Below are 27,721 nucleotides of genomic sequence, written 5' to 3'. Positions count from 1 at the left end.
TAGAAAAACCTTAAAGTACTTGAGCATTGAGCTCACAACCCCCGCTCTCGTATGAATATAATGGCTAGGTCCAGTTTTTACTGGAACCCAACATATCTGTCAGATTAGAACATAAATTAGGAGGTGCACAATCATGACAGAATTGTGTTAAAATCTCATTTACACAGTGTAATTTCATTCAGAGGTATAAGTGAGATGCGGGTAAGAGAAAATCTTTAGGGAAAATAAAAAATATTACATACTACATGTAGTTTTTTGTTTTCAATTCCATATAAAAAAATAAGATCAAAATATGCCCACCTTGAAAAAAATGTGTTATTGATGACAATCTCGGCAGTTTGTGTTCAAAGAATGTTGAATATTAATGATTTGCTATTTATTTTCATTTAAATAAAACATGACATGTACATGTATCTGGCCTTTTCACTTATTCATTTTATGTTCTAGACCTAAGAGGAAAAATAGGACATAAATGCTTTTACAAGTAATCCAAAGCAATTTAATGAATTAGTCTCACACCATGTTTGTCGGATATATTGCACAGAGTAACCTTTGTTAAAGCTTAAAATATGATAGATTTGAAATTTAAGTATCTGAATTTAAAAGAATATGAATTTACAATGATAAATCTTCAATATGCATCATCTATTTGTCGCGAACAAGAAATCAAAATACATTTATTTACATGACATTTACATGACATCAAAGACGTGTAAGATTTGAGGCTACAAATGGCAAAAGTTTCGTGAAGAAGAAATTACCCTTTATACATTTCTACGGCGCATCAACTTTTTACATCAAATTAACTGAAAATATCTTGAGCAAGTTTAGATAATTCATGTGGTTTTAACAAAGACTTCAACATTTCCACAGTTATTCCTGACTCTATCAATAACTCTGGGTGTTCGATAGCTTTTTCGTTGTTTAGAAAATCGTTGTAGTACATCTTTGGATATCCCTTTAAAAGCACACCGATTACCTCGGGCTTTCGATTTCCATTTGCAATTCGAATTAAAGGTGACCCTGAAGCACCATGGGCAGTACTCTTTGAACAATGAAAGAGGATATGATTTGATGAAAGTTTACATTCCTTATACTCTTTTTCAACTTGTGATCTTGTCTTTCCAAGGAAGATAAAATGTTTTATTGCTTCCTCTTTGGTTCTTTCGAGTTTGATTTGATCAGATATTACGCTACATGACGGATCAAATATTAATTCTCCACCTCCTGGGTGACCTACAACATGTAAGCGATTCGCGGGTGTATTGAAGTTGGCAAAGTTAAGTTGAGCTGGGAACTGGTGACCAGGTTTTGTGGTGAGTTCCAGGATTGCAACATCATGTTTTGTCGAAATAAAAGGTGCGTCATAACTAAACGTAAAAGACTCTCCTTTTTTCTCCCCAACACATCCGAACGTTATACAACAGCTGTGTGTCACCATTTCTATTCCAATATCTTTCAAATTCACTAAAATGGAAAGATTTTTATATGATCAACTGTTCTCAACAAAACTGAAAAAAATGTACTACTAAGTATCAGATTAAGCAAAATAAACAAAATATAATTGTAAATCTGTTGATCAGAACATTACTATATACCACTTTCTACATGGATTTGAGCTTGTCAAATTTCTTTGGAAGTTGCCCCCCCCTCCCCCCCCCCCCCCCACCTGTTGAAACCGTCGCTACAGGCCTGTTTCGAAGTGTAAAAAAAATATTGTTTCCTGGACGTTAAAAAATATTTTCAATCAGTCGGTCGGGAGTGGACAACCAAACAAATTTTAAAGATGGTAACGAAAAAAATTTAAAAGAGGGATGGAAAGAACTTAGATTCAAAAAATGTTTCAAACCCTTTTGTATTAAATAGTTAAAACAAATGTTCAAAATCAAGAAAAATGAATGTAGCTACATTCTACATAACAAAGCTTACTTTGTGTGCCAGTGTCAAGAGACTCTATAAAATTTGTCAGACTCCATTCCCCATCCTCCGGCGTAGATTTCCGATTACCAAACTGCTTTGAAAGTTTCTTACATTCGTGATCCCCATCTTTCAATCTTTTATGTAGCTCCTTCCAAAAGTTTTCTGAATCATATGCATGTTTAAATATTAATTTATTTTTTATTCATTGATTTCATAAAAGATGTTTTAAAACATATATATAATCAAATAAGCATATAATACATATTAAGACAGAGAAAAAAAAGATTGTACTTATAGTAAATGAAGGTTGTACTGAGAGATTTTATATATATATATATATATATATATATATATATATATATATATATATATATATATATATACATGTATATATATATATATATATATATATATATATATATATATATATATATATATATATATATATATATATATATATATATATGTATGTATTGGTGTGTTCCCATTTCTCCTTAACTGTGAAATATAGGTAAGAAAAAGGTAAAAAAAGTACCAGGGCAAACTGGAAATTTCTTTATAATAGTATTGTAAAAACAAACCATGAAAATTGATGAGGTGTTTTCATAATGATTAGTTAATTACACAGTATTTTGGATTTAAAATGATTCTTTAGTCATTGTACATTTGAAAATAAAAAAGGAGATTCAACTTAAAATGGGAACTAATTTATGAATACTGTGAATGAAATAATAATGAATCATTTCTTATATATTTTATAAAAATAATGATTTCCAATAATGTTCTCTTTAACAATATGCTCCTTGATTTTCATTGTAAAATGTATATATCATTGTTTATCACTCTTAACATATGTAAAAATAAATAAATATAAAATGATAATAAATAGTATTTAAAATAAAACTTTATAATCTTTATGTCAACTCTACCACCACAAGAGTTTCAAAAAATTACTAATACCTTAATGTAAGATTCATAATTGTTACACAAACAATATTTAGACTAAATGAGATGTTTATACAGGTTCCCATTTCGCCTTAATTCACCTCAGAGCTTACTAAGGCGAAATGGGAATACTAAATTTCACAGTTAAGGCGAAATGGGACTTTGAGCGATGAGCTCACAAAATGAGTACCCACTCTCCCATAATGATAATGTCCTTTTATGCTTTAGCTACCCTAAATATGTAATGGATAAGAACATAAAATAGGAGGGGCACAATGTCATGATGTAACTAGGATTTTCTGAAAGACTCATTAATTTTTATTCAATGGTATAGAAAGAGTTGCGGATAAGAGATGGGTACTCCCAAAGTTATAGAACGAATGGTGGTGCTCATGTTTTGCTATTGGAAACCACATATGTCTGTCCAATCAAAAGGAAAAATAGGAGGCACTAATGTTACTATATTATAAAGATTTTTAAATAGTTTATTCAGTAGTACAGGGGTGGGTACCCCTAATGTTAGAGAAAGAATGGCAGTGCCCATGTTTTTGCTATGGGAAACCCTAAAATTAATATTTATCAAATAAAAAAAAAGTACATAATGACACTATATGATAAAGATTCTGTAAAAGTCACATTAAATTTTATTCAGTGGTACAGGAGGGGTTGCTGATAAAAGATGGGTATCCCCAAGTGCTACGGACGTATGGAAGGTCGTACAGGAGGACACATGGATGGACACACCCATCCTATATCCCCACTTTTAAAGCAGGGTTATAACAATTGCAATAAATGACAGAAAGAAGAAATCTTACCATAAGAATCACCATAAAAACAAAAACAAAAACGCATAAAAACCAAGTCACCTGAGTAATCTATAACCCTGTAAAGGATCCGTAGAATGGCGATTTGATTATCATAAAACAATTAATAAAGCAAAAATAAACTGAAAGAGGTAGATATGTGTCTCACAAACAAGAGAAATAGGGCGACCAAGGATCATCAAAATAGTTTTTCTGATAATCTGCAACAGTCTGAATGTATTTTTAAATTCATGCCTACATATGCCAGTGCTAACTACACTCTAATTTGTCACCAATCTTAATAAGAACTATAGTGCTTCAGCATGAAACTAGTGTAATCAGACTGAAACCCAGCAGGAACCTTTTGATTAATTTCTACTCTTTAACTGATACTTAAAGTAAATTTAAATATAAAGCATTTCACATTATGTTTATTTATTTATTATTGTTAATTTTTTTTTTCTATTTTTTTTTTTTTTTTTTTTTTTTTTTTTTTTTTTTTTTTTTACAAAATCTTCTTGGTCACTAAAAACTCTAAGAGTACTTTTTGTATTATACTTAATTTTTCTGTATAATTCTTTTATTCAATAATTTATTGACATTAAATCACCCACCTTTGCTCATTAGAAATATTTACTTGATTTGCTGGCTAGATGCCAAAAAGCAGAGAATATTTTTTTTTACATCAGAGTACCTGACCCAGGGCCATGATTTTCACAAGTTATGTAGACGCACCCTTGCTTAGTAAAATTTTGCGTTTAGTTTTTCTGCTTAGAACACCAGAGCAGAAAAGAAGATTTAAAAAAAAACACCGCATTTTCGTTACAACACCAAAACCAATGATCGAGGGCCGTGAATTTCACAATTTAGATAGAAGCACCATTGCTCATTATAACCATTCAGTGATTCACTTCGTTTGTCTGCTTAGTACCCAGGAGAAGAGAACCAAGACTTTTTAAATAGAAATTACTCATTTCATTATGTGACCAATAGAAACCCATCCTAACACTAGAATCCCTGGCCCTTGGGCCATAAATTTCAAGATTTTGATAGAGGGCTTAATGCTCGTAATAATCATGCCAACAGTTCGACAACTTGATGTCCATGTTTGAGGAAGGTTTTTGAAGATTACATTAATTGTTATGGTTTTGGCGCACCCCTCAGGTCACATGGAGACAGAGACCATGAAATTCAGAACTTATGTTTCTATTAATCCATGGATACTTTATATCAAAATTGGTTAAAATTGGTTCAGCAGTTTCTATAGAAAAAGCTGAAAATGTTCAAAGTATACGACCGACGAACGACGGACGAAACCAGAAAGGTGACCTGAGTGACCTAGTTTTGAATTCACAAAGCGAAACATTAACCATTCGGTCATCGGTGGCCAAAAATGCCATAGTTTTTAAAATGTATATTTAAGAATTTTACAATGACAAGTTGTGAAATTCAGAGAGTAATACACAGTGACCTACACATAAGTACTGATGAACGAATAAACTTCACCCTTAAGGGAACTGTACTTACGAATAAAATTATAACACACGTGAAGAAAATTCAAAATGTAACTGTATAAACGTTTGCATCTTAAGGTAAATGCATCAAAACAATGCTCATTAGTACCTAATATATTATAAAAGATTTGGATGAAGATGTCAGTGCATGGTAAACAAAGTAGTGCAGGGTGTAATGTGTACGCAGCTAGTTAAATCCGCCGGATGCCTCATATGGAATCAACTGTGATTGGCTGAAGACGATCCCCAAAATGAGTACCGAGACTTACTGTTCAGTTAATAGATCTCAAGGCGCCAAGGTGCATCAACAGACAAGGTTTGATGATCCTAAACCTCCTAGAATTACAGCTACATGCAGTAAGCTTTGACAAAATATAGTCAAAAATAGGTCACTGTGACTTACTTTTAAATTACACATTCTAGGGCTTCAAAATGCATTAACTGTTTAGGTTTGGAAACCTTAAAGGTCATACTCTTCAAAATACATGTATAAAGGTTTAAAGATAAGTCATGAATATCAGAAAGTAGATCACCGTGACCTATGTTTTAGTTGGCACATCTTAGATGCATTAAATACCAAGGTTGTGTCGTACTTTTAAGTAACACATCCGGAAGCCCTAAGATGCATCAATTGAACAAGTTTGATGATTCTAAACCTCTTTTATCCATAATATTTAACTAAAATGTTTTGAAAATGAATAGCCATAAAACTTTGAAGGTAGATCATGGTGACCTACATGTAATGTTTACTTTACACTCTCCATTGCCCCAAAATGCATCAACTGACAAGTTCTGATGATTCTTAGCTTCATCAACATTAATTTGAAAATGAATTACTGCAAAGTTTAAAAAGTAGGTCATCGTGATTTGCTTTAGATCAACGTAAGCCAAGGCCCTTAGGTTCATCAACTGATAAGATTTGATGATCCTGGTCCTCAAAGAGGGCAAAATATCAGTTTTAATAAAATATAATTTTAAGTCAAATCTGAGGTGACCTAGAGTCTCAGCACTTTGCCCTAGATAATTACTTGAACAATTTTGAATCTACAATAAATTCTCATTCTTATGTGTAAGTTGATTATAAATTGATCTCGAGAAGATTTTTAGAAACCACCACTTTTTATATTACCCTGGTTCTTTCCCTTTGTTTAAGGTCCGCATCATTAGTATACATGAAAGCTCTTGGCCCAAATATACCCTGTTACAAAATTCATAAAAATTGGCTAAAGAATTTTTGAGACATTGCCAACGTTCTAAACTTTTTAAGTACAAGATGGAAATTAACAAGTACACATAAACCTAAGCCAGAAATTTAAAATTAAGCATGTGTTACCATATACATCCTGCACAACGTGGTACGCAGTCATGACATATTTTTCTCCAACTCTAAACCCAGTTCCATTTCCTTTACCCCCCGAGTGTGGCTCAACTTTTATGCAACCAATGCTCTCCTTCACATTATGTTCAGAGATAACATCAATTTCACTGTATGGAAAACTGTCACCAATGGGTTTATGGAGATTTTCTCCTCCATCCCCTCCATCAACTAAAGTAGTTGGAGAAATTTAACAGCTAATGTCATTTATAAAAAAAAAAAATTTTAAAAGACATTGATAAAAAAAAAATTCCTGTAAAGTGTGAACTGTACTAGCGTAGTAAACATGGAAAAGAGGTTTCAGTGTTTGTGTACCTCTGCTCGTTATAGAAAAGATTTTATCTCTTTCTGCTGAATTTCTCTTAATATCTGTTATTTATTGTAGGCTTAAAAAACTTTCTAGTATATAGTACACATATTTAACAAGTATACTTGTAAAAAAAAAACCCACAAAAAACTAACACATCTTTTATAACACTAAAGTAAATTACGATACAAATATACATACTGATATACATGTTACATATACATACCTTCTAAAGATATTAAAGAAGTGACACTAGGCTTGCGATTCTTATCAAATCCTGTTTCTTTGTAATCTAAAAATATTAATGAATGTGAGTGTATTTACCAATAACCAACAAATACAAGGATTTTCCCAAAATCTCTTAGGCAGAGATCATATTTTTTACAGAAATTGTTGTTACTTTATAAAATTTTCTGGGTGGATAAAGTGTGCTGTTTGCAGATAATTTACGAAGTTTTAACATGATTACTTGAAAACAATTAGAGCAATCTCCGACCTCAAAAAATTACTGTCTACGGTTTAGATTATTGGGGGGGGGGGGGGGGTATTCTACAGTAATTACAAGAAACAAATTCTTTAATTAATCATAGAGATTATAGATATAAATGTAGAATTTCTTAATCATTATGATATTATGAAACATTAAAATATATGAACAAAGTATGTGCATATACACTGCACATGTATAAAATAATATTTTGAAAAACCAATGTTTCTAAGGATTTTTCGTCTGTTTTCTTTATTGGAGTTGCGCAGTGTCGCTCTTGTCCGTTTTTTCGGCCAGTCTTTTTTTTTTAGTTTCTCTTCTTCATATACTTAAAAAAATCGTTTTAGTCATTTAACATACTAAGGATTAGAAAATTAACACTTCTATTAGTACCAAACATTTATGACATGCATTTCTGTAGGAGTGAATCCAGGATCAAAACATTTGATCACAGTCCAGTGCACCGCCTATTTCAACGCAGCCGTCATTTTTCAACAAGTCAGGGCCCAAGACCATAATCTGAGAACAGACTTAAGTCAAAAATATGATTTTTAATATCTTAAGTTCCATTTAACGTATTAGCTTAAAACTTTACAATTGTGCATAGCTCTTCAATTCAAACATATGAAGAAAATTTTAATTTATAATCATAATTATTTTGAAAGTTATATCGATTTGAAATTTTGATTTAAGTTTGTTCTCAATTTATGGTCTTGGGGCCAGATTTCAAACCGGTGCACGTGGATATATAACTTAATAAAATTCATATTCGTGAGAGCAAAAACACCAAAACTTGAGGAAAGGTATTTGATAATACAATTTTAAGAATTTTTATTTCTATTCCCAAAATTATTAGTGGTAAATATTTTTTGGTAAGGTTTTAAATATTATATACCGAATTTGAATTGTACTTTTGGGTTCCTGGGGTAAATCTTTGTAATTACTCATTGTTTGTCCGTAAATTTATTAGTAATTGATGGATTAATCTATGTACAAATTTTCATTAATTTATGACGCCGCGTTCCTACAAAACTACACTTGTGTACGGAATTATAGGACAACCCTCATATCTGCTTGTATCATATATATATATATATATATATATATATATATATATATATATATATATATATATATGAACATACTACCTAAGTAAACCTTTTTTAATGGAATGACTAGTGCAAAATATTTTGCAATTATTGACTTTAGAGAGAAGAAAAAAATACTCACATTTTCTTTTCCAGTAACAATAAACTGAAAAGAAGAAAAGTTTTACACTGAAATTTATGATTGTTTAATATAGGAACATTTCAAAGAGCGCCTTGTATGAAAAAGTGTCTAACAGCTCCATGTAACAATACACTAGATGAAAATTAAAGCTCTTGCTTTCATTCATTCAATTATTTATGCTTAAATAAAAAACCCAAAAAACCAACCAACCAACCAACCAAAAAAAAAAAAAAAAAAAAAAAAAAAAAAAAAAAAAAAAAAAAAAAAAAAATTAAGTGTTATAAGTATAGTTTTCTATGTTTCAAAGTTTTTTTTTTACAGTATATCAAAGTTTTTACTATATTAATCCATTTTTTTTTTACAATGGATTGCTATATTTGATGTTCTCCAATCCATTCATGTACATTTGTGATATTAAATGGAATAATTACTTGTATTTTCAAATATTATTTCCAAATTTTACATCACTGTTATCGAATTAAAGAGATTTTAAGATTTGACATCTCAAAAAAAATCTACAGTAAAGTTTGGAAGTAAATCAAAGTACCTACTAAAGTTAACAATAGCTACATGTAATTATAGTAATTTTTTTACTAGGGAAAACCTCATCCATAATATTATTCCATTGACCAACTTTTACAATCACCATCTGCCAGATTACTAAATGATCTTTAAATCCTTAATAAATTTTCAGGCAGACCTCAGAACCCAAGTAATAGATTTCATCCATACAGCATTATATGTTTGTATTAAAAATTTGAAGAATAAGTGCGCATTTGACTACCATTCGGCAGGAATGAGGTGCGCGCACTTGAAAAGTGAAAATGTCATTGATCTGTCACATGAAATTTTAAGCATTCTTTTGATTTATCGGGTTCCTACAAAATTAGAAATGGAAATATTTTAACGATATTGTTTTTATTTGTTAAAAAACAACTTGAAAATTGGCCAGATAAGTCATTTTTAAACACGTTTTTCTAAAATATTGCTCTCTGGGTAATCTCTCCATGATTTTGAAACGTTATTTGCGTGTATTTTAATTCAAAGAAACGATCAAACATTAGTAAAAAAAAAAAAAAAAAAAAAAAAAAAAAAAAAAATGGAGAGAAACCCAAAGATCCTAAAAATGAACTGAAAATGAAAAATGAACCACCAAAACATTCCATTGTGTGTAAATGCGGGGCTTCATTGTCGTCTTAAAATCCACATTGTGTATGTAGCAATGATAGCTCTGTATAGTATGCGTTACCCGTCCAGTGCATTGGAATCGAAATCTTCTTGGTTCGATCATCGCATGGAGGTTAATTACACGAATTTTGTATGCAAATAATCCATTCTTTTTCCAGCTTAATTTTATGAAATGATTTATTAAAATTTTGAAATACATAAATTTTGGTTCATTGAACCGAGACCAAAAGCAATTCTTCCAACCTGCTGAAACTTCAATATACACATTTACTTTGTAATTGCTTTTAACTAAACCCTTTTATAGTATAGGTGTTTATTATTTATATGAAGCGTCACTTTAAATGTTTCGTACACGTGATTCCTGCAGATCACACGCCAAATATGCTAATCTTCTTATTGAATTCACAAGGCAATCGACTTTTAACTTAAAAAAAGAAATCAAAATAGTAAGAAATCAAATATAAATACTTCAATCTTAAAAGAAACATATTGTAGTCCACTCATTAACAATCTTCAATTGCTAATGAGATTAGTCATTTATATGTATTAAATAGCAATTGAAAATTGTTTATTGGTAAAAGATATCATTATTTTCAAATAACAGACGGTATAATTTCTTTTCCATCGCCATTACATTATGAATGAACATAATAGTTTGAAATTATCTGCTATCTATGGTCAAGATTTATAGAGGATATCTATTCCCTTCTACCCAAACTCCGTCACCATCAGCGGAAAACACGTCAGGTTACTCTCTGAATTATTTTTTTGATCTGTTTCTTGTTTGCTACACTTAACAATGAATTTAAAAACATTGTTTTCAGAACTATTTCAAAAAATTCAGCAGTTGGGCTCATACAAAACTACTATAAATGGAACGCGTATCACATCCATCTACTTTACGTTCAGTGAACCCTAACTCCGTCACTAGGGCCCTCTACAATATGTCAACGTATTATTTTTTTTCCAGTTTAGTTTTTTCTCCCTTCATCTTAAGCTTGTAAACATAGAAAATTAGTTTTGACGATTTCAAATAGTATTAAATTGTATTTTAGGAAAAGTATCAACAACAGAAAAAATAACGTTAATATAACGTATTTTATATGTAATAACGTCACGCTACGTGTAGCATATTAGGGGAAATTGAGACGAAAAATTAAATATTTTCAACCGTATTCAATATGGTATGTCATATTAACCCTTTGGCAAGGACCTTCATAAATATGACTGACATGTAAAATGACCATATCGACGCACATGTCGGAGGTATCCATGGAATAGCGCATAAAGGAAATAGTACTTACTGATTTCACATAAAATATGATAGATACAATAGATCATGTGTAATTGTTATTTATTTTTGAGACATTCTTGAACTTGACTGTTAAAGTATCTCGGCATTTGATTGTAGATTTTCAGCATGTAAAAAATGACGTCGCAATCGCAAGCGTTTACAAACAGCGCGGAGTTTCCCGAAAGTGACGGAGTTAGGGGGGGGTTTGGCGATATACTGTGTGATTTGATATTTGGTTTATCCAACGTGTTGAAATGGTGTATATTCGCCAGGCTTGCCGAGCGAATATACACCATTTCAACGAGTTGGATAAACCAAATATCAAATCACACAATCATAGATGTTCTATTTATCTCATAAGATTTTCGTTTTTAACAAAAACTTTGATATAACCCCTGTGAAACTGTTGAATTGCGCCCCGTTATTAGCAGACCTATTTTTGTATTCATATAAAGCAGAATTTGTTCAAAATCTTTTACGAGAAAAGAAGAAAACACTTGATGTGGCAGTGGCGGATTTAAGGGGGGGCGCACCCGGCGCGCGCCCCCCCTAAAATTGTCAAAGTTAGCGTAAATCATAGTTTCGTCGAGAAAATGTAAAAATGTCTTCTTGGTAGACCTCATTTTTACCCTTCAAAATCTCTAGAATCCAGGAGCTTCTGGGGGCTTCGCCCCCTGGACCCACTGGGGGCCTCATGGCGGCCCCCAGACCCCCTGCCTACTTCTTGCGCCCCCCCCCTAACTTCAAATCCTGGATCCGCGCCTGTGTGGCCTTCAACTCAACATTTAGATATATCGACGACGTATTGTCAATTAACAATGGTTATTTCCATTCATAGAAAAAGACGTTATTGGTAATCTAACAACAAAGCTTTATGATAAACGTGATGACTTTAACTTTTCAATCGTCAACTTCCCTTACCTATGCAGCAATATACCCTTATCACCTGCATACTGAGTTTATATCTCTCAATTGATTCGATTCGCAAGAGCATGCTCTACGTATGAACAATTTCTAAAACGAGGTAAGTTATTAACAAACAAGTTGATGAAACAAGAACATCAGCAGTCATTATTTCGTAAGTTCTATGGTAGATACAATGACCTAGTCAGCAAATACAAACTATCATTAAGTCAAATGCTGACTGACTTTTTTCATACTAATTGTTAGGCCATTATTTACACACTGAATTGTCGACGGATTTTTCTGTTATTTTCCCCGATCATGACAAGGAGCACACGGCGGGTGTGACCGGTCGGCAGGGGATGGTCACTCCTGCATGGCACCTGATCCCACCTCTGATGTCTTAGAGGTCCGTGTTTGCTCTGCTCCTATTTTGTAATGTTTAATGGACTTTTGAGCTGGAATACTGTTCGTTATCTCCACATATTTATTCTACCCAAACCGATGACGCGTAAATTGATGACGTTGCACTGTTGACGTTGATCATAACACGCCGAAAGATACAAAATATGAAATCTTGGAATGATATTTGCAGTGTCTTTTAAAAGGAATGTGACAATCTGTTGGGAAATTTATTTTGATACAAACTTTTGACTGGAAGTTGTACACTGTTGTGTAAGGACCAAAGAACCGTTGATTCCTCCTCTGAGCTGTTCAACATCATGATCATTCTGTGTACGGTGCTATAGGCTAGGCCCAGTTGTAGATCTAGGGTAAGTTATATTGTCTAATGTAAGAAAGCTTGTTGAAAGTGACTAAAATTTTCTGTATGATCAAATGAATCTTGCACCAATTTTACTGCTAGGCCTAACGTTTTTCCGGGTGGGGTGGGATGGGGAGGGGGTAACATCCGTTATCGCAGTTGCCAGTAAAAAGACAATCCATTGAGGTAAAACGAGTCTTCATGCTTTAAGCGAACATTTTTTTTTATTAGTAGTATTTTTTGATAACGCAATTTTTTTCACAAATAGACAGTTTCGATGAATTTACATTTTGAAGCGAGGGGTTGTGTCAAAACCGGAAGTGCTATTGATAAAGCATACCCATGGATAAAGCATAGGTTAATCTTAAGGTTAGTATCCACCACACGTATGAGATAAAATGTCTTAACTAATGAAAACAATTATGTATGAAGTAACTGAATACTTACTTCCCAAGAACATCAAAATCATTAACGTACTGGTGGTGGTAACAGCAATAGCAACATAAGTAGCAGTGTTGTCATCAGTATCTTGATCTGTAAAGGAAAAGATACTGTACGTATGACCAGTTCGAGAGAGCTTGATGAATTTCGCTGAAGAATTTGCAATGTTTGCAGTTCATTAATAAAGAAAATCAACAAGGAAGATATTCAACATATTTTTGAAAGATAACAATTCATTTAATTTTTAAAAAGGGAGGGCCCCGCTAAGGGCTGACAATGGAAAGTGAGAAAATATACTTAATACAGTAATGTCTAGAATAAAATAACGTACGTACGAAAGGTGACATGAATCAATATATTAGTGTATGCTTTAAAATTATTTATATTATTTATATTTTTAAAAGGATTCAGAGAGATATATAGACTTAAATACTGACAAAATTGATAACAAAATTAATAGGAGTCTATCTCTTTGATTAGCTCCCTTCTGTATAAAACCTAGAAAAACCGACAAAACTGTATATCCTATGTCTCGGATCTATTAAATAGATACTTTTTACTTAATAATTGATTATAAACTTTCAAATTAAACATGTAACATCGTAAATATGTAAATGTTGTTTGGTAGTTTAGTTGCAGTGCTAGTTTTTTTGTTTTTTGTTTCTCTATTTCCTTTCTTTTTATGACTTCATAACTTTTTTCTTTGTCCTATATATATATATATATATATATATAGAAAGCACAAAGAAATTCACTTTTTACAAGGATACCCACTTCCGCTCCAGCCCGGATTGAACTCTCGACCTACGGAATCTGTTTCCTAGCAGTACAGGACCGCTCGGCTATCTAGGCAAGTCAAAAAACTTAATTTCGATGCCGATGCAATTCTCGCGGCGCTGTCCTACACTACACGGTCATTGAGAATGGAAGTTAAATACAGTTATTTGGACATAAGTTTTATTAGAGGATCGTTACCAATACGCGTTGTAATGAAATTAATTTTTTTTTATAAAGCACATTTTACAACTCTTAAACTAACATAACTGCCCTAAGTGAAGAAAAATTAATATAGAAAGCACAAAGAAATTCACTTTTTACAAGGATACCCACTTCCGCTCCAGCCTGGGGTTGAACTCTCGACCTACGGAATCTGTCTCCTAGCAGTACAGGAACAGCGCGCTAGACCGCTCGGCTATCTAGACAAGTCAAAAAACTTGCTTTCGATGCCGATGAAACTTCTCGCGCGCGCTCTCCTACACTACACGGTCATTGAGAATGGAAGTGACTTGCCTAGATAGCCGAGCGGTCTAGCGCGCTGTTTCTGTACTGCTAGGAGACAGATTCCCGTAGGTCGAGAGTTCAACCCCGGGCTGGGGCGGAAGTGGGTATCCTTGTAAAAAGTGAATGTCTTTTAGCTTTCTATATTAATATTTCTTCACTTAGGAATTACATTGATTTTTACAAATGTAATTAATTACTCTCAATTACTTTGAAGAATGTAATTAAATACATTTCAATTACTTTTGTTTCATTTTCAAAAATCTTGAAGAACAAATACATGTAAATTTAAGGTACACTGTGATGGGAATATTTAAAATAAATAATATCAGGTGCCTGTCATGTTTGTGTATTTCATCAACATAAGACCTAGTCCTACATGTACATTTATCAATTAATTGACTGTCTTTATGAAATTTGATTAAAAGCAAATTTTCAAGACTGTATGAATCAACCATAAAATACTAAAAAAATATTTCAGCTACAGGTAGGCAAGCTAAACACCTTTAGTTTCAAATGTTGACCAATAATACTTGTATTATGTAATAACTATTTCAGATGCCAAATGCATACATGTATATGTAAGATCTGTTTAAATTTAAAATAGTGATTCAATATGTATTTCTTTTTTGAAGTACATGTATATAAATAGAAGAACATTCTTCATAGTATTTAATAAATCACTTCTAATGGTCATAATTTTGAATTTAAACAAAGCTTGGTATAAATTTATATAAAATTTTGGAGGGTTGTTTTGATAGCAATTTACAGCTGGGAGTTGAAGGGCAACAAGGCAGGTCTTAATGACACATTTAAATATTTTCTATTCTTTTTTGATAATCAAACAACAAAAAATTGAAATGTTTCATGTCTATACCAATGAAGAGGTAGAACAAAATTTTTGATAAACATTAAACTACTGACTAGTATTAATTCTTTATGTGCATTATAATCATTAAACAAACTAATATTTTTATAAACAAGCCAATATATCAAATTCATTTATTGAGATATAAAAGAGTTTAAATTAAAAAAAAAAGATGGGCTTCTTTGAATAAATTAAAATAATTGTAATATGTGACTGTGTTGGAAATATTTTCCTATTAAATACACATAATATGTATTATGTAAAGTGATTGAAATATAATTGAAAAGTAATTGAAATGTAATTGAAAAGTAATTGAAATTACAGGGTATTTTGTTCATTGTAGTTAATTACATGTATATTCAATTACAAGTAATTGAAAAAATGGTCAATTACAAATTACTTCCGATTACTTTGAAAAATGTAATTAATTACACTCAATTACAATTACTTTTATCAATTACCCCATCCCTGGTAACAGATCAAGTTTGTATTTCGTTCCGCTTCAATGATTTTTGACAGAATATCGGCCTTTTAAATTTTTCAGGGTTTTTCGCAATTTTTTTCTAATCACTTGCAGATATTGTGCTGATTTTTGGTATGTGACTTTACCTTGATGAGTTATAGACTAAGTTTGCAATTCGTTGCGCTTCATTGATTTTTGACGGAATTATGGCATTTTCAATTTTTAACGGGAACTAGATTACATTTCCCGGTAGGGGACTAGTATTGGTAATGCAATACTCTCAGAATGGTTGTTTGATTTGAAAAATAACATTAAGCTATAAAGGCACACCAAAATTGGGAGATAGGAGTTTGGTTAAAAAGAAAAAAAAGCAGAAATCATGTAATTACTAGTATAATAATATAAAAAAAAACAATACTGTAAATTCAATGTAAGTTACCAATAGTCAGCAAAATACCTGTCATTGCAGGTTCCTCAATCTGTTTATTGATTGTCGAACTCTTGCTCGGTGTTTCTGTTGTTGTGCTTGGATTTCTAAATAAACTTACTAGTTTAAAAGTTATACATGTAGTTAAAAAAAATTCACAATAGAATTTGTGTGGACATATCTTAGTACATATGTATTTTAAATGTCTGTCGACCTTACTTACGGAATTGATAGTCTTGGCACACAGTTAAAGTCAGACTCTGATCTATAGTACCCAGAAGGACAAACTGGTACACACTGATAGGCTGTAATAATTTAAACCAAATATAACTTGTGTTATTTTTTCCAATCCTAACCTCATTTGAATTACCTCATATAACATCATCAGAATCAAGATGTATTATTCTTATAATCATTTGATAAACTCATTTGATTAACCTCATAGAACACAACTATAATCAATTGTTTCAGTTTATCGTTACAATACCAAACATTCTACACTTTAAATAACTAAACTTTTCTCGCATAATTAGAATTAAGCATTGAAACATAAATACGGTAATATTTTAGCTATTAATTCTCGCCTTTGTTGAGTTCTCTTCCCTTTTCACATGGAAGCATAACACATCCTCTTTCCTTAAACCTTGGCTGATAACATGATTTCATTTTCGGGTTTTCCAGTAAATATTCATAAGCCCTGTACCCTTTTCTGAAATCACATCGACACATTCGGTCACTGACGTCACTTCCTTCATCACAAGCTTCCTCTCCATCATCACCACACACATCTTTTTCGTACATACATGTCACTGATTTGTACTGATTTGACATTAGTCCATTTGGTTGGTAGAGTGAGGGAGGGCATCGTCTTTCTATTATTTCTGATTCTCCTATCAATATAACTGGATAATGACCTGGAATGGTTGCAAAACACTTTATATATATATATATACATAATGATTTTTCAGTTATCAAGAATATCGTCAAATCAATAATGTGTTGTGTAGACCCATTTGTTTCAAGAAATACAGCACTAAAACACCATGGATCTATGGAAGACATTTCTTTATTAAAAAAAAGACACAGACCATACCTTCTCTTATTTTTCTGGGAGCAATACATTTTTCCTTTATAACTCCTGCTTGGTTTTCCAAGCAGTGGTACCACTCTGGGTTGTCACAAAAAGACTTAGCACGGGCGCTCCAAAGTTGAATGTGCGGACAAGGTTCTTTGGTCCAGACAAAAGTAAGTGTCTGCAAGAGCAAGAAAAGATTTGTTAAAACTAAAGGCAATCTCAGTGACAGGTTTTGAACTAAAACCGTACCAAAGGACTAATACTCTCCAAAGAGAACACCCCAGTTTAATATCTAAAAATAAAAGGCTAAGAAATATCCAGAACTTGAGCTAACAACTATCAAAAATTATCTAGTCCTCTTAAGAACTAGTGTATACTTCAGGTTTATGTTCTTTTAAGCTTTTCATAGTCCACTTTCTTTGACAGACAACCCTTGTTGAGGGATACTGTTGTCTCAAGCTCCCCAACGCATGTTGCCAATTTAAGCTTTAAGATTCGCGCAAAGTATATTGTGAGGGGCATGTTAACAGTGAATGTCGTTCAAATAAAAATACACGTAAAACCAATGACAGTACCGGCATTTTGCTTTGAGAAATTTTTTTTATATTGTATGAGGTGGCTGGGTTAAATCAAATATTCAGTCAGCTTGAATCTGTAGAAAAACATGGATGAGTATGAAATGAAAGGTTAATTTCAGGAATTTCGAAATAAATAGCCGTCACGGTAGCTTAGTCGGCAGAGCGCTTGCTCCATGATCCGAAGGTCGTGTGTTCGAATCACTGACCTAGCTCGATGAAAGATAGGTAGCAACTGTTCTTTCGCCAAGCACTCGGCACTTTGAAGTGAAAGTTGCGGGTCTTTCGGATGAGACCTTAAGAGCGATTCTCTGTAACCACTTAAACTTCTTTGCCACGTACGGTCACCGATTTTGATGAAACTTTGCCCTTTATTACAACTTGATACCAGAAACATATATCAAATAAAATTTTGTTGCTATGTGTCTTGGTTGCCATGGTAACAGCCAGAAAAGTTGAAAAATTTGAGATTTTCAGTTACTTTGAATCTTTATTAAGCCTTGATAAAACTAAGAAAAACAAACAAACCATTCTCACAAAAACATGACACCTTGATGCCACTTATGCTATAAAGAAACTATTTAGAATTTATCTCTAAGTAAGTGGTGACCATGGGTACATTTGGAATACATTTTAGATGCTGAAAAATGCTGAAAACGCTCATATATTCACTAATGATAGATGTTACATGATCAAACATGATCAATAACCAAAGAAAAACAATGAAAATAATTGACCTTAAGTAATTAGGTATTGGCAATATTATTCTAAAAATAACTTTCATGGTTGCCATGGTAACACAGTGTAACCATGCAAAATCTGTTGTTAAGATTGGGTTAATGCTACTATCTTGAGGAAAAACAATAAAATTCATGACTGGCACATATATATACATCCTTAGGGCCTTGCAACACCGAAAACATAAGAAAAATTGAGATTAATTGTTACTTTGCAGTGTAACCATGGAAACAACATACCAGGGTTCGTATGCATAAAAATTCTTAAGTCCTTAAGCATATACTTATGTACTGTTTTCCTGCAAAAAATGAAATAAAAAAAAATGAAGAGGTAATTAAATCAATGAAATCAATTACAATCTGCATGTATGTACTTTGTCATATGGCATTTATATACTTTACAAGATGCTAGCGTTTTATTATCAAAACGGTTAAAAATAGGACGTCATTTGATTGTTGCGTAGTTTTGTCAACATCGAGCACCTAATCATGCAGTGTAGTCAGAAAAGCCCTTTTTGAGTTCACCAGTGCGATGTACGTCTAGTTATGTTAAATTATTCTTACATTTTCAGAAGAATTTGATTTATATCCCATATTACACGTAATTTATACAATCATTCAATCGACACCTCAATCGTGGATTAATTAAGTAACGTGAGAGAGAGAGAGAGAGAGAGAGAGAGAGAGAGAGAGAGAGAGAGAGAGAATTTAATTTAATGACTTTGTATTCAGAAAAAGCGCCAAATATTACACGAAATTATATACATATTCGAAACGAAATCTAAATTCATCATGGAAAAAGTGTTTACCATGTCCTCTAATTCTATAAAAAATAATTTCAATTTCAAAATTAATTTGATTCGCTCTCCCTCTCAATTCTGCCATTTTTTCTCTACATCCTCCACAGTTTGTTCATTTTCTCTCTCTCTCTCTCTTTGTCTGAGTAGATGATGATATAAACATTTCATTGATATTAAACAAAATATTTTGATGAATTAAATCTATCAAAATATAAAAAAAAAAAAATAGTTATAACGGGAAGGTGAATCATTAAATAAATATGAATGATATTTTTCATAATATTATTTCTTTGCTTCTTCATCATGACATGTGTTTGTTTACATTTAAGTGAAGCGGAAGTGACTTTATTGACATGGCAACAATGTACTAAAGCAGATTGCGATATGCTTAGCTAAGAATCGCTAAGCATGTTGCTTAGAAGTTTTATGGAACGGAAATTAAGTATGTTACTCAGCTAAGAATATGCTTAAGAAATTTAAGCATATACTTAAGAAAATTCTTAGAATTTTTATGCATACGAATCCAGTTGTTTAAAGTGATATTTTTTGCTGCTTTAGGAATTTAATTACCTTTTAATCAAGAAACATATTATTTGAATCACCTTGAATGGAACTTATCTGGTAGAACTAAAGTTGAATGTCATATACTGATAAAGTTTGTTGAAAAATACAATACTGTTGCTATCGTTACCAACTGCAAGAAGGGAAAATGTTCGATTTTGTTAATTTTATATCAATATTAAATCCTATGTGCCAGCTTTTTGCATCCAGTTAGAAATTGGTTGGTAGTCAAAATTGAAAGTCAGGTTAGTTGTTCATATATATCAATCATAAAAATTTTGGGAATCTACATACAAGGGTATGTATCCAAGGAAACAGAATATTTTTTCGACTAATTTCCATAGCAACGCTTTATTTAAAGAGTTGAATTTGAATTTTTTGAAATGTGATAATTAGGGTCACACCAACGCCTTTAAAAATTGATCCTCAGTTATATAGAAATATGCTTTTTAAAAAGATAGGATAATATTAAAACACTAAGAGAGTAAATTTAAAATCCCCTTGTGGTATTAAAACCATGGCAACCATTGCCAACCTATGAGAAATATCTTGTTTCGTCCTTGGTATATGTTACAAGGATCTCTTGTCTATTATTTGCTTGCATTTCAACCCATAATTGTTTTTAATCTTATTGTATGACTTTATAAAATAAAATGAACAAAATTATCAGTTTTGAATAATTTGTTTCCATAGTAACGTATGTAATAGTTGATTTACCAAACATGTTTATCGTGCATTTAAGACATCAGGCCTTCAACTTTCAGAAACAGTCACTTGCCACTTGTTTGCTTTACTGCAAACGTTAACTGTGGGACTCTGAACATGTTGAAAAATGCCATTTTTCAAATTTTAGGACATGTTGCTATGGTAACCATGACACGTAGCAACCAATTTTTGCCTGATTTGAGTTTACGGTGTCAAAGACTTTTATTATAGAGAGTTTGGAGAGATTCTGAGACTATGCGTGCCACAGCTCCTATATAAGAGTTAAAGTCATTACAGAGAATGGCTCTTAAAAACCGAGGCCCCGTGTCACGGTAGGCGTTGGCACGATAAAGAACCCTCACTGCTCAATGGCTCTGAGTGCCGAGTAGAGGTATAAATCTGAAGCCATTCACCTGTACATGTATATGGTGACGTCTGTATGAGTGAAAAATTCTCGAACGAGACGTAAAACAACAATTTATCAATCAATCAATCGAAATAACCATGGCTATACATAGATATGTGAAATTATAAACTTTGGTGTACTCTACGTTAGTAGCAAGTTCTATTGAAATAGAACCAAAAAAGTTGGAGGAGTAGCGTTTTCAAAATTTTCATATGGGTGAATTCAAAAATAATGGCCACCAAATTGAAAATGTTTTAAAAAATTCAACTAACCAAAATATATTTTTCACCTCTAAAATCATACGGTACATGTATTCTAGTTAAAATTCCTGAAGTGACAATAGAATACAATTGCTTAAAAATGTTTTAGAATTTTTATTAGTAAAATGTTATTTGAAAAAAAAAAATTGAAAATATTACTACATCTTCAAAAAAAGACTTTCTTAAGGATATCCGATCCTCAGTCAGGAATGACAACTCTTTAGTTCAGTATTTAATTCGAAAAGTATCAGAATGAAGCTTAAGTATGAAATCTTTGATTTATTCCCATTGATTGTAGTTTTAGTGCTGGTTGATAAATATATGTATGGTCATTAGTTTTAATTCACCCATATGCAGAGAAACAGAAGAGCAGAGATACTAGCTGGACAGATAGACGGACAACAAACATCTTACCATAAAAAAACATCCAGGAGAGTTCCCACAATAATTTGATCACAGCATGTAAACAAATTCAATTAAAAATCAATGACAGCACACATTTCACCTTTACTTATGAAAGTTCAAAATATGTAACGAAATATTGAAACTTGCAAATTGATGAAAAAATACATGACATGTATATCTGCATATGAATAAAGATTCAGAAATAACTTACCGTAATGAAGAATACAACCTGGAAGGAATCAAATATATTTTCAACCATTTTCAATTTGATCCATGGTTTTCCTTTCCTGAGAATTTACGTCATTTCATACCACCCAAAAATAGATGTAAAAGGCCTATGTAAAAAAAAAAGATTTTAACAAATAACAGAGCGGCTTATATAAAATAGAATAAATAAACAATGATTTTAAAATGAAATATATATCATTATGAATATATCCATACCATATCATCTTACCATGAGTTACCAAATTTAAAACGAAAATAGTCTCAATACGGGTAATCCAAATGTCACTACGCTTCACAAATCTCGAGTTTCGTAAACATTAAAGAGAGCCATTGCAGGTCGTCTACTACTATTTATATCAGATTAGTGACATTGCACGTACCCATGGAAAACACGCCAGAGTAAAGATTAAAAAAAAACAAGGTAAAACAAGTAAAAGATCCTTTAAATGGATTTATAAATAGTTTTCATTCGACTATATCTAGGCAAAAGTAGTAAAGCGTGCATAACAAACACTCCTTGAAATGAATTATAGCACTCTATTATTATGGAACTGTTTCTCTATAGTTTTTGGTATCTTGTTGTAAACAACAGTGACATTCATTTAATAATTCTGAAGCTCACAAAAGCATTAAAAAACACGTAAAAACTAAAAAGCACTTTAAAAAATATTTTTAACCCTAAAAATTGCCCCGTTAACCTTTATACCCACGACCGGTTCAGATTTTATGTATTCAATGCGGAAAGTAATTTTCATCCATGTGTAGAATACAAATAGGTATTGGGAGTTTAATCTCTGTGAAATTATTGTTTATCAGAAGAACCTTTAAAATAATATTTAGTACAATTTTGTGAACAAATTGACATATCTTAAAATATTTTTTTCAAGAAATATATTTTTTCTGACAGTGTATAGTTTGGGTTAAAAAATGTAGGTTTGAAAACAAATGATTTTTACATTTGTTTCCTATTAAAACTGGACTAAAACTATAGTAAGAGTAGGGTTTGAAAATGTTTACAGACGGACAAACAGACATACAGCTGGACAAACGGGAAGACACACAAGACACCTTACAATGCATAAGCTCTCCTGGTCTCTGACCAGTAGAGCTTTAAAAAACCACAAAAAGTATGCTTACTTACTTACATCTCTTCGTTCCTGCAGCGGCATAGGACCTAGATACATGTAACAGCCCTTTATTGTCTCTGTCTTGAGCTGCATATTTCACTTCCGGAAAGATCTCCGCATCTACGGTTCGTCTCCAAGTTGTTCCTGGTCGCCTAAGTTTTCTCTTGCCTTGTGGGTTCCAGTCCAGTGCATGCCTTGTGATATTATTCTGTAGTCTTCAAAGTATTTGACCAATCCAACGCCATTTTCTAAGTTTGATGGTCTCAGCTATGGGAGTTTTGATGGTTCTTCTCCATGTTTCATTATTCAATATATTTTCAGACCATTTAAATCTGCGAATGTAGCGGAGAAACTTGTTTATGAACACTGGGGGTTGTCCTCTCTCTTTTTCCAAATTGGTCTTGATATGACAAATGCATATTTTGTCTTTCCAGTATTCTTAATTTTAAGTCCTCACCTGATCCTCCAATTTCTCTAATATGTGAAATTGTTTACCTCGTTAATGCAATTGCCTTCCAATGTGAGAGAGGGGGGGGGGGGGGAGTCTTGCTGTGTGAAAATTTGAAGCATTTTGTCTTTTGGATACACATGTACTATTTTCTAATGCTGTTAAGGTCGCCCGCGTGGCGCAGTGGTTAGAGCGTCTGCTCTAGAGTCGCGGAGTAAGGAGTTGATCCTTACGTCGCGGGTTCGAATCCCACTGTGGGACGTGGAGATCGGTCCTTCGGATGAGACCGTATAAACCGAGGTCCCGTGTCGCAGTAGGTGCTGGCACGTAAAAGATCCCTCACTGCTCAATGGCCGTAAGTGCCGAGTATAGGACAAAATTTGCAGCTCTCCACCGACAAGTGGTGTCTCCATATGAGTGAAAAATTCTCGAGAGGGCCGTTAAACAACACACATACAAACAAACAAACTAATCCTGTTAATTTTGCCGGAGGACATGATTGGAACAAACCTGATTCTACACTATCTGAGGATGCTTCTGAAGTAATATGACCGATTGCTGTTCTTGAGAAGATTTTTAACGATATTTTCTAACTATTCCTTTGCATAACTTTAATCAGCTGTGTGGCCCCTTTGTACTCCTAGGGGTCATGGTTTGATAAACTTCAATCTACATTACCTGAGTATACTTCTATATTAATATGACTAATCATGGCTTTGTTGTTCTTGAGAAAAGATTTTCATTGATTCTTCGTTACATTCTTAAGCATAAATTTGATCGCCCATTGTTGTCCAACCCTACCCCCGAGGGTCACGATCTGCACAAACTTGATTCTACACTACCTATGGATTTTTCGATATTAATTTGACCAATCATGGCTTTGTTGTTCTTGAGAAGAAGACTTTTAAAGATTTTCGCTATATATTCTTATGTACATTGTAAAACGTTGAGTGCCCTTGTGGCCCCGTCCTGGTCCCGGGATTCATGATTTGCACAAACTTGAATATACTACATTGCCTAGGGATTCTTCCATATAAATATTACCAATCGTGGCTTTGCTGTTCCTGACAAGAATTTTCAAGATTTTTCCTATGTTTTCCTAAGTAAAGCTTTGATCGCCCCATTGGCCCACCCTACCCTCAAGTTCATGATTTTAACAAATTTGAATCTACATTTCTGAGGATGCTTCCACCTAAGTTTCATATTTTCTGGCCCAGTGGTTCTTGAGAAAAAGATTTTTAAAAAGATGTCATCATTTTTTCACTAATTCATCTCCCTTAGAAGAAGCATGGTCCTTTATTTGAACAAACTTCCATTCCCCTTACCCAAGGATACTTTGTGGCAATTTTGGTGGAAATTAGCATTGTGGTTCTTGTGAAGTAGAGGAAAATGTGGAAAGCTCACTGTCAGACAGACGGATCGACAGACAGAGGGACAGCAAGACAGACGCCGGACAAAATGTGATCAGAAACGTTCAACTGAGCCTTCGGCTCAGGTACATGTAAGCTGAAAACCACAAATCTCTGAGGAGATTGTAGCTCTATTAGTGTGCACTTATGATAACGATATATGTATCTTAGTATAGTCTTCTTGTGTCAAAAGTCTAATCAGACCAAAAACTGTAAGAGGAGTAGAACTTTTAAACAATTGAAGAAATTTCCATTTCAGTAACCACCGTTTCTCGAAAATATTAGTATACCGGTAGTCTACTTTTGAATAAAATTTGATTGAAATTGGACCAAAACTGTAGAAGTAGTGTTCTGAAAGAACTCAAATAAAGGAACACTTCGTTTTAAATGGAGCTTGGACCTTAAGGGCTGGGATTGGTTTTAGTCTTTACAAAAAGACTGTCGATTTCTGTTCCAGTCAATGATTTTAGCTTGCATACATCTACTTATTCGTTTCTCATAAATCATTTCATTTCAGTATGTAGAGATAAGAGGAAGATTTCTGTATTCATATGAAGCAAAATTTATCCAAGGTCTAATACCTTAATTAGCAGAAGAAAACACTTGCTGTGGTTTTCAACTCGATAAATCGATATATCGACGATGATTGTTAATTAACAATAGTTACGTCCATTCAGATGTCTACCCGATCCATCCCAATGAGCTTGAAATAAAAGATACCACAGAATCTGACACAACTATTTCATTTTTGGAGATATTTTACTAGAAAAATACGTTAATGGTAGCCTAACAACTAAGCTTTATGATAAACGTGATGACTTCAACTTTTCAATCGTCAACTTCCCTTACTTATGTAGCAATATACCCTTATCATCTGCATATGGGGTTTGTCTCTCAGTTAATTCGATACGTAAGAACTTGCTCTACATATTGCAAAGTTCTAAAACGAGGAAAGCTATTGACAACAAGTTGATGATCGAGGATACAAAGTCATCATTTTCGCAAGTTCTATGGTTAATATAGACCTTGTCAGTAAATCCAATCAATACTTCAAATGCTGACTGACGTTTTTCATACTAATTGTTAGGCCATTATGTACACACTGAATAGTAAAAGATCTAAGTTACTGTAAACCAACTTTTATTCCCGTGTGATAAATATTCGCGAGTTTCGCGACCTACTTTAACTCGCGAATATTAATCGCCGCGAAGCATTTATTTTTTTATTTATTGTATTTATAGAAAATGTCTAACAAAAAAATACTATAGTTAACTATAGTTTACTATAGTTAACGATATTTAACAATAGTAATTCAAAGTGTCAAAGTTATCACTATAGTCAATCAAAGTTTTCATAGTGTCAAAGTTAACACTTTAGTTATTTTTTTTTGTTAGGGATTAATCGTCGTGGATTGATTTCAAACTGAATAAAAGATGACACGAATAATAGTTGGTTTACAGTAATCCAGAACACAATGTCTGCGCAGCATCCACTCAATTTCACGCTTTAATCCAACCAAGCTTCTTTCTTTACTCTTCACTAAAATATTAATAGTAGTGAAGGAGAAACTTCAGGAGTACTGTGCAACAATGTATTCGAGAAATGGTGTAAATCAGATGTGGATACTTAAAAATTCAAAGGAACTTTTGGAAAATTTGAAATCACCGGATTGTACCAAAATCAACAGCTTAAAAACTTACTTTCTTCAACTTTATACACAACCTTTCCCCACGATAAATTAAAGTCCAGGCTTTTTGATATCATTGACAGCTGCTTTTTCAATAAAAATAGAACTCGTAAATTTACTTACTTTGTCATTGGTCATTTGCAAAATTATTTTGTTAAAAAAACATTCTGATTGTACACACACGTACTCTGAAGTTGACACTAAAAAGATGCTTGAGTTTCTGATTGACAATATCTATGTGGTTTTTGGAGACCAGGTCTTCCAACAATATATTGGAACTCCCATGGGTACCAATTGCGCCCCGTTATTAGCAGACCTTTTTTTGTATTCATATGAAGAAGAGAATTTGTCCAAAATCTTGTACGTGAAAAGAAGAAAACACTTGCTGTGGCCTTCAACTCGACATTTAGATATATCGACAACGTATTGTCAATTAACAATGGCTATTTCCATTCTTATGTCGATACGATATATCCTGGTGAGCTTGAGATAAAAGATACCACAGGGTCTGACACATCTGTTTCATATTTGGATATTTTACTTGAAAAAGACGTCAATGTTAATCTAACAACCAAGATTTATGATAAATGTGATGACTTTAACTTTTCAATCGTCATCTTCCCTTACCTATGCAGCAATATACCTTCATCACCTGCATACTGGGTATATATCTTTCAGTTGATTCGATACGCAAGAGCATGCTCTACGTATGTACAAATTCTAATACGAGGAAAATTATTGACAAACAAGTTGATGATCAAGAATATCAGCTGTCTAGTTTAAAGTCATCATTTCGTAAGTTTTATGCTCGATACAATGACCTTGTCAGCAAATCCAATTTATAATTGAGTCAAATGCATGCTGACTGACGTTTTTCATACTAATTGTTAGGCCATTATTTACACACTGAATTGTCGACGGATTTTTTCCTTATCTCCCGATCATGACAAGGAGCACACGGCGGGTGTGACCGGTCGGCAGGGGATGCTCACTCCTCTATGGTACCTGATTCCACCTCTGATGTTTGGAGGTCCATGTTTGCTCTGCTCCTATTTTGTATCGTTTGATGGACTTTTGAGCTTGAATGCTGTT

The 27,721-nt window shown here is 32.8% G+C and overlaps 2 protein-coding genes across 2 annotated transcripts in view; both read right to left on the bottom strand.

The window, feature by feature from the left end:
- LOC133187466 (uncharacterized) overlaps positions 1 to 22,056 on the bottom strand; it is a 51,375-nt gene extending 29,319 nt beyond the window's left edge. Inside the window, exon 1 of the mRNA XM_061322855.1 lies at positions 21,942 to 22,056. Within this exon, the coding sequence (XP_061178839.1) occupies positions 21,942 to 21,989 (48 nt within the window). The 5' untranslated portion in view covers positions 21,990 to 22,056. The remainder of the gene's footprint in view (positions 1 to 21,941) is intronic.
- LOC133187950 (uncharacterized) lies at positions 360 to 17,862 on the bottom strand. Its single transcript, XM_061323346.1, has 11 exons — positions 17,857 to 17,862; positions 17,300 to 17,459; positions 16,791 to 17,096; positions 16,430 to 16,511; positions 16,237 to 16,313; positions 13,177 to 13,263; positions 8,582 to 8,605; positions 7,091 to 7,156; positions 6,516 to 6,728; positions 1,930 to 2,082; positions 360 to 1,467 (listed from the first exon to the last, which is right to left on the bottom strand). Exons 1-11 carry the CDS (start codon positions 17,860 to 17,862, stop codon positions 803 to 805), a joined length of 1,839 nt encoding a protein of 612 aa, XP_061179330.1. The 3' UTR covers positions 360 to 802.
- Positions 22,057 to 27,721: the final 5,665 nt, after the last annotated feature.

This window comes from Saccostrea echinata, unplaced genomic scaffold (genome assembly GCF_033153115.1).
Source record: "Saccostrea echinata isolate AGI-Se365-2 ecotype Australia unplaced genomic scaffold, CSIRO_AGI_Sech_v1 ptg000015l, whole genome shotgun sequence".
NCBI lineage: Eukaryota > Metazoa > Mollusca > Bivalvia > Ostreida > Ostreidae > Saccostrea > Saccostrea echinata.
The sequence above is the reverse complement of the archived record's forward strand: the minus strand, read 5'-3'. Positions and strand labels throughout refer to the sequence as shown.